At 41.4% G+C, this 8,754-nt stretch overlaps 1 protein-coding gene across 1 annotated transcript in view; it reads right to left on the bottom strand.

Annotated features, from left to right (window-relative positions):
* EXOG (endo/exonuclease (5'-3'), endonuclease G-like) overlaps nucleotides 1-8,754 on the bottom strand; it is a 23,850-nt gene that overhangs the window by 13,782 nt on the left and 1,314 nt on the right. Inside the window, exons 2-4 of the mRNA XM_009322513.1 lie at nucleotides 7,426-7,575; nucleotides 3,773-3,912; nucleotides 1,972-2,048 (exon numbers count right to left, since the gene is read on the bottom strand). Of these exons, the coding sequence (XP_009320788.1) occupies nucleotides 1,972-2,048; nucleotides 3,773-3,912; nucleotides 7,426-7,575 (367 nt within the window). The remainder of the gene's footprint in view (nucleotides 1-1,971; nucleotides 2,049-3,772; nucleotides 3,913-7,425; nucleotides 7,576-8,754) is intronic.

Raw genomic sequence — 8,754 nt, 5'->3', positions numbered from 1 at the left:
TCTTTTTTTGTAATAGTAAGCTGCCATGTGATACACCAAAGCATTGACCACAAGCTAATTTTTTTCCTGCTGTCATCAGCTTTGCTTCCAAGCAGCTCAGCTCCTCAGGCTGTCTCATGGCATGGCAATACAAACACCACCTGGCACAAGGAAAGAATGGGAATAAATGCAGCTAGGGAGCAAACTGCTTTTGGTGGTGGCAGGGAGAGAGATCAGATTATAGTGACCACGAAATCACACTCAGTTAAACATCCGGAAAGAAAGAAGCATGCATGTTGGTGGGAAGAGAATGAGGAATAAATACTAAGGTGCAGTTAGACCACACCACTGAACCAATCTAATAGCTTACTATCTAACAGCTTGCTGAAAGACGCAGTCCTGCTCTCCCCTTTCCTACCACTCCCCTTGTCTGCCCCAGCTGAACAGTCCTACTCCATCTTCCGTGTTGGCTCTGGCACTCATCTCACCAGTTGATCCAATTTTCTAATCTGGCAGAAACATAACCAAGCAAAACAAAACGCGAATCAGTTAGCAAATGGAATTGACTTGCCGCAGTCAGGCTAGTACCAGAGCTGGAACTGGGAAAGCAGCAAAAAAACATGGCTGGAGGGTGAATACCACTTTAAAAAGCAACAGATTGTTAAACTGACTAAGCTGTATTGTCTACCTGCACCTCAGAAGACAATTCAAGAAGCAAGCAACTAAAAAAAGAGAAAGGAAGAGAGTACTGAAGCCAGGAAGGGATACGACACACGTGAAACATGGTATCCTTAAACCTATTGATCATTAAACAAGTGACTGATGAAACAAGTGGCACAAATACCTTGTTCGTGTATTTAAACTGTGGGGATAGGGTGCTGAGGTTAGGAGAAAGTGATAATAGCTGCTTAAATTGTGGGGCTGATAGTGCCAGGGGAAATTTTCAAACATTCCCCACGATTTCCTGATTAGGCAGAGATCCTGCTCAAGGGAAATAAAGAGGGTTTCCAACCTTGAACTGGTACAAATGCTTAGCTTTGGTATAAGGAAATTTTATGCTCAAATACTTGAGGTATTAAAACAATAAAAAAACCCTCTTAAAATGTTATAGCATTTTATTTGTCTATAAACCAGTATAACCTTATTGAATGCCTCATATGATTTTATATGCATTCTTGTAAAACCAGAAAGCAGTGTGTAGTTGAATGATGATGCATTTTTAATAGAATTTTAGTACAATACTGTACCTAATTTCGCTAACCTTCCCTTGAGCAAACCTGGTGAAATTCACCATTTTTCCCTCCTGTTTCTGAGTCTTAACATTCTGTAAGTCCTATGCAAGAAGCACTGGATGAAATGTTTTTCTCTGCTCAAAAGAAGGAAAGAATAAAAATCCTATGTGAAGAAAGTTTAAATTTATCAACCACTCACTTCACCTTAAAGCCGATCCAGCCGGCGTTCGCAAGTGACAGAGAGCCTGCCTGACTGCTACTTGGAAGCCAGCACTTGAAGAAACACCTCAGACCTGAAGTAGTCATGACTCAGTGGGGAGCACTCAGTTCTCCAATTCAAAGTCAACCAATGTCCACATACAGAGATGTGAATACTCTCACATGGGAAGCACTTTTTTGAAGAAGAGATGTTAAAGCAAGATCTAAACCCTCCCTTGCTTCTACTGAATTTTCCATTAGGACAGAGATATTAAGCCTGGTACATTTACCCACATCAGCCAGAAGAAGTAATTTTAGCTAGTCTAAATAAATGTCCTCTACAGTTTGACTGAATAAAGAACTAAAGTAGTCGTTATACTGTTCTTGCACTGTGAGGACTGAGGTGCTTTTCATTTCAGAAAGTTGCTATGATCTCTACAGATCTCTACAGATAGCCTATAAAGTGCTCTAGAATACTTTGATGTGAAGTTTTATAAATACAGCATTTCTGATTTATGTCACTGGTATTTTTCACTTCGTTTACTTAGAAGTAATTTCTCACCTGTTCCAAAATCCAGCATTATTTTCATAATTCTGAGGCACAATGTTAGACAGATAAAACGTTTCGTCCATAGCTCTCTGCATAGAGAAAGAAATAATATAATTTCACTGCAGTATTTACAAGCTGAAAACACATTTTGGAAGTTTTTGGATCAGAATCCATTTCTAGTTTAGCCTTAACATTATCAACATAAAAGGTCAGACAAAACCTAAGAACATCTACAAAATTATTTTGGATTAAGAGTCGCATAACTGGGGTGCAAACCTTGCAAAATGTATCTACTTTTTTTTTTTGACACAAACATAGCACAGCACAAGAATGTCCAATTCTAGCGGCGAAGGAACTACTGCATTACCCAGTATCAGTTTTGTAATGTCTTTGGAAGCAACTAGCTACTCTTCTTTTTGAATGGGAAGGATGCTTTCACCCATGCTTTTAATTTATTTGACTGCCTAATGGCTAGCTTTTTCTTTCCTTTACAAGAAAAGATTTTATTAAAAATATTCATCAGTATTTTACAAATACATAACATGCAGGCGATTAAATTATTTGTGAGACCATAATGGTCAAACATCTACATATCTGCTTAATTTTATCTTTAAAAAGTGTCATAAACCTCTCTGAACTGAAACCCGCATATGTCCAGATGCGAAGGACCTGGTGCTAAAAATTTCCAAGATCTTAACCCAGAATCTTCGTAAGTCCCGCACTTGTCAATATTTTTCACATGCTACTTCTTCAAAGCGAAGGGGCTGACGGAACTCCTTAGGATAATGAGCAAACACTACCTGCACTAATTAAACTGTGAAATTAAATTCTTACAGTCCTGTATTTGAAAGACTGTATCATCTCACTGCATTTCAAGCCAGGTCCAGGATCTCTCTGCACAGGTAGCTCACCAGCAAAAAATCCCCAGATATCACAAATAACTAACCACAAAGACACTTCCAGTCGAAATAAAATGACTGGTTCTTTCATCCACCACATGCCACTGCGCTGTCACTCTGCCCCACTGCATACTATTCTGCCTGGCAGAAATACAAATTCAAACTGCTGCTTAATTGACAAATTGCTGCATTAAGGACATTTCACAAGAGGATCCAATAAATCCAAGGCTGCTTTGTTAGTCAGCCAAGGCATTAGGGCATGCTTTTCTTACGGCTCAAATAAATGGCAGGTGAAGACATTTTATAGACTGAAAGAACTATGGCAAAAGAAGGTTCTAATTTACCTCATACACATTGCCAGAAAGGAAAAAGCCTTTTAAATCATCCAGGCAATCCCCCTGCCAATACAGAACAGTACTTAGCAGCATCTTTGCTTTGCCCAATCTAGCCTTAAACATCTCAGCACCTGTTGGCCCGAATGAAGTCATCGTTCCCTGTCTCCCTTTAACTGAGCTTCGGAAGACACTTTCGAGGTTTGGTGAAGGTTATCATTGTTTTACAGGTAGACAATGTGACATACAAGAGGTTGAGAAGACTTGCTTAACACTATACTGTACAAGATATACTCACATCATCTCTGCCAAACAACCTAATTCAGGTGTGATTTAATGAAGACAGGTATGTCACCAGAGGATGCACCCGATTTAGATGCCTGAAGCAGAGTGTGAGAGCATCCTACAGCGCTCAGTCAGGAACAGACCTTGTAACTCCAAGTCCTGGTCTGTGCATCAATAATAAGATCATGTTCCATCTCAAAACAAACTGCAAAAGGAACATTACACATTACTTTTAAGGGTCTTTTGACCCTTTCTGACTAATAAACACAAATTAAAAAGAAAGAAAAAAAATCCTACTGTTGAAAATTTGTTATCTCCCGCTGGTGCCATGTGTCCTCGTGACCATCCGCTCCCAAGGTAGTCTTCATTGACAGCACTAAACATTAGGGGGATGTTAGGATCTGGTCTGAATTTACAGTGCCTTCGGTCTGCATTGCCTGAGGAATAACACACTAAATTATCAGGTTATCATTAAACCACCATAACAAGACAAAAAGAACTGGTTCTGCCATATCTCGCCGAATGACGTATGCGTCAGGATTCAACACATTAATCTAAATCGGGTATTTTTCTCCTCAACCATAAAAAAGAATAATTCCGCTTAAATATCTGTGCTCCAGTTCCAAATTCTTCCCCACTATACACTAGAAATTCTGACATGCTTACTGTTTTATAGAGAAAAAACAAAACCAAAATACTTTTGCCTTATCATAAATGCAGATTAATATTAAAGGCAAGATTACTAAAGTTATAAACCAGTCTAGATTCACTTTTTAGGACAGCGAAGATATACAGATCTTCACCAGCTGCAATTCCATTTTACGTTTGAGCCACTCCAAGTATTTCTTCTTTTTCCAAGTCTAGCCTGGAAGTAGAATGAGTGTATCTTGATAAAGTTACACTTGCTAAAATAATAAACCCATTCCAGAGGAAGTCTTAAGTCATTTGTTCTTCATGGGTGCAGAAATAAGTGTAGAGCTTTCCTGTTCCTTTCCAAGATTCCCCTTCTGCCTTTCCAGACATTTGGGAATTGTGCACAAAAATGACTAGGCCTAAAGCCTTCTGGCAGACAAAACCATTTTGGGGGGAGGGTTGTGGGGGGAGCTAACTTAACTGTTGCAGAGACGTCAGCCCATTCTAAGCTGCTGTCTTTGCTGGGGAGCCTGTGCCTTCTTCCCAGGTTTACTGGCCATACACCTATATTTGTGTCCTTGCACTGGGTCAAGTCCCAGACAACTCCTTGGAAAAGAAATTACTCTGAGTGGGCTGCAACTTTGAGACCACTTCATCCCAAACACTGACTGCTTCCTTGGAAAAGCAATGGCCAGAAGAGACTCGCATGAATTATTCTGGCACTGACAACCTCCAGTAAGACGCCATCTTTCTTAGGGAATGGCCTGGGACCCAAGAACATCCACAGTTAAGGAAGGTGCTCCAGAGAAGCAGCAGAGGCACGCGCAAGGGCTGACTCAGCTGTGCCTGTGCAATGGCTCCACCAGGGCAGCGGCACAGCGTGCAGCTGGAAAATAACCGGCTTAGCGCACCATCACTGTTGGCCACAATTTTTTTTCCCAAATGCCAATATAATTTAAAGTATCTACAGCATACTGATTTTTTTCCTTATAAAATTCAGGGTGTCATCTTAGGCATAATTTCACAGATGCAATATACAGGACCATTAAATAGTTTCTTTTCATTTAAGCATGAATCAGGGCCTGTACACACCAGAGAGAATTTTCCTCGAACTTGGCACTTTATAAAGCACTTCCTGTTGCAATACAACGCGAGGGGCAATTTTCAATAGCGATCACTGTTCAAATTGTTCTTTCTTCTACAGCTGACTGTGCATACACACACGAACTGCATACACTCTGGCTTTTTTGTCATGTCAATATTATCACTGAGCACGTATGCACCCTACACTTCCTTGTGCTCCGTACTGAGAAGAAAGCGTGGTACACACTCTCCACTTGGCAGCTCTCTGAAGAAGCCAAGACTATGCAAGGACCACAAGGAAGAAGGGAAGGGGTGGAAAATGAGCATGCATATGGATAATGCACCTCTTGGAAACCAGTGCCTGTAAGCAATTTCCTCTTCTTTGCCGACCATCTGTGCATGGGTCCACGGAGATGACGGCAAAACAGAGAGGTAGTCAGAGCATCTTATGCAGTGCAGGTAGAAGGAAGGAGCTTCACTTTTCTTTTCTTTTTTGGTAAAGCATGCGATACGATACTTTAACACAGGATTGATGCTTAGGAAGCAACACTGACAAGTTTATCAGTGTGCAAAACAACAGGATTCTTATTTTTAAAAAATCATATTTAATCTCAGTATTTAAGTGTAATTTATCAATTAAACTTGAAAAATGGAAAATATATCCTAATTTATTCTCTGTTCACTGCTTTGATAAAAATGAATAATTTCTTTTGTAATCAGATTTGTACATCTCATTTACATGTAAAGCTAATTTCTTTCCACCATGTTTTTTAAACACTTAAGTTCTTACTTATCAATAATTTTTTTTTTACATCACGTGGTTTCAAAACTCCAGTACGTGAAAGGTCTTTGTGACCTTCCCTGAACAACACAGTTCCACCTCAAATCTCAGTTAGAGTAGCTATCAGGCATAAATCAGAGCTGAATGCCTCAAGATGCTTAATTTCAACTTGCAGGTTAGTTGTATCTGATCATTTGGAAAACATTTTAACAATTCGGCTGTTAAGGCCCACTTGAAAGCAAGCCTGGAATTACTGCTTTCTTCTCAGAAAGAAGTGGAATCAACGATGCTACTTAGAGGTTGGTTATAAATATTTTCAGGATCACGCTTTTAATTTTGAAAGGTAATTTGAAGACAGTGATTAAGATATATTTAGAGGCCTACTGCATTCATAAAACACTTTACAGTTACCTCCATTACTAATAATTTGCCTTATAAAAGCTGAACTAATGCTATAAACTTAATTTACAATGACTATACACCACTTACATTTCATTCACCACTGACAGCAAAAAATCACTGAGTCTCTCTCTTGCATAAAGAACAGGGGAGAAAGTATTAGATAACGCACATCAGAAAATACAACAGAATGCATCAAAGTAAATAATGGCTGCAGTGAGTAGGTATGCCCTATGTAGCTTTGAGCAATTACAACTGTTGATGCCCTTTGCTCCATTTTTATCTCAGAAACGGACATCCATCTTTTCTCCCCATTCTGAGTAAATCTCTTTAAGATCTGTAGATGAAACAGTCTTGGCCACTAAAGGTGCTGACTCCACCAGCATTCACACATATGGAGCTGTACCTAAACTGACACAAATTGGCCCACAGAACTAACTACACAAGCTAAGGAAGCAAGAGCAATTTTTAGGCGCTTGAGCAATAACACTGAACTTTGCAGGTCTGAACCAGGTTAAGAAAAGTTTAATTTTCGGTTTTTCATCTTCTCTCCATTCATGTTTAAAAGAGGTAAGTTAAGCTTCCCTCCTGCAACAGGACTTACAGTGTTTACACTGACACAGCTATACTGATCTGGTGTTTACAGACTGTTTCATAAATTCGTAACAGAAATTTCTGACAGAAGGTAGCTCTAGTTCTTCTTCATTCCTCCCTTTCATACTCAGCCCTTGGGCCAAGCGTGTCTTGCAGGCAACTGAATGTTGCACATTCAGTACCAGACTAGTCCCAACAAGAGAAAAAATACTGAAGAGGCTTGCCAACCTGCAGTGACAGATCTCTTTCAAATCACTGGCAACATCAGCCTTAATACTGTCATGAAACTGACATCCACCCAGAGGCCTGCTGCCTCCAGTGGGATTGTCAATGGGTGGAAAAATCCATACCTAGAGATCACTACAGGATTTTTCTCCCTGCCTGCTCCTGCGTCCACCTTCTGTGAACTGCAAAGCCCATTCTGGGTGCCATAAATGTAAGAAAGTAAGTACCTACATACCCAGTGTCTTCTGTTTTGAAATATGTTCAATCACCCATCTAGGCACCCGTTTTGCCTGGTCATAAGACAGTGCATGATTTGTGTAATATCTGGTCTCTGCTCCAGCTTCAGGGAATCCGTATTTTTCCAGCAAAGACTCTTCTACTGGTTCTAAGGAGAAAAATAAACAGAAAGCCATCCAAAGATGAAATGTTATCAGAAACAAGACAGTAAGAAAAGCATCTCAGCGGATGTAAACATACTGTACAGGAGCTACTTGAGGTTACTGCCACAACTGAGACTTAAAAAAATACTAAAAGAGCTATCCAGTGAAACTTCCTTCTACCAAAAAAGCTGCATTTTTCATCGTGTCCTCACATGAGGATCTCAGCTCTAGGACCAACTCATCCACTCTAATGCCTACACACATCTACCTAGCAAACGCTCTGGGCTGGCCTTCAAAAGAAAACCTATCAGGTATTTAGGGACAAATCAGGCAACAAGGAGTTACGGACACAGGAGATCAACATACACATTTCACCCTTCAGAGCTGGAAATCACACTCCTCCTCACAAACTGAGATGTACGAGTTGAACACAAGTGCGAGTCTTGCCCTCACTGGGAACGCTAACACTCTGCTGAATGAATGAAAGCTTCACTTTGAGATTTTTATTTTTTTTTTGCAAGGAACATTTTTCTCTCATGGAGGAATATTTACATCCGTCTTACTGACTTCCTCATCCTCCAGCCATCTGTTCGACAGCAACTCACGTTTTTAGAGCCGCTCCTCCTGTGCTTCCCAACACTTGGGTGCTTTTAAAGCCTTCAGGCTGCAGGGAAAACCGTTCACCCCCAGCAGGCCCCCTCCCCACGCCTCGCACCCCCGCCAGCCCGCCCGGCCAGCAGGCCGGGGCCTTCCCAAGCCAACAGCCACCACGCGCGCTGGCCTCGTCTCCCCAGGGAAGCTCAGGGGAAGCAACAGCTGAAATTTAGTTACGGCCTGAGCTGTGTGTTTAAAAGTAAACACATATACATACATATACGCATGTATGTATTATGCGGAGTTTACCAGATCACACAGGGCAACTGCTCTCCGCTCCCCACTGCAACACGGGACGTTTGGAGCCATCATGGCAGCCGCACGAAACCACTTTCCTCGCGTGTCACCACCATTTCGGTCTGAGCAGGCGCCGCAAGGGAAGCTGCGTTTTCAGTGCAAGTTACAGCCCACCATCCCCAAATAACCTCCTCGTCCCTCAGCCCGGCGCAGGCACTCGGGGAACTCCCCGCCCTCCCGGCCCGCTGTGGGCACCCCACTATGGAGGCAGCGGAGAGAAGGCCGCCCTGAGG

The sequence above is a fragment of the Pygoscelis adeliae genome, unplaced genomic scaffold (genome assembly GCF_000699105.1).
Source record: "Pygoscelis adeliae isolate BGI_AS28 unplaced genomic scaffold, ASM69910v1 Scaffold123, whole genome shotgun sequence".
Classification (NCBI taxonomy): domain Eukaryota; kingdom Metazoa; phylum Chordata; class Aves; order Sphenisciformes; family Spheniscidae; genus Pygoscelis; species Pygoscelis adeliae.
Note: the sequence above shows the minus strand (reverse complement) of the source record. Positions and strands in the feature narration are given on the sequence as shown.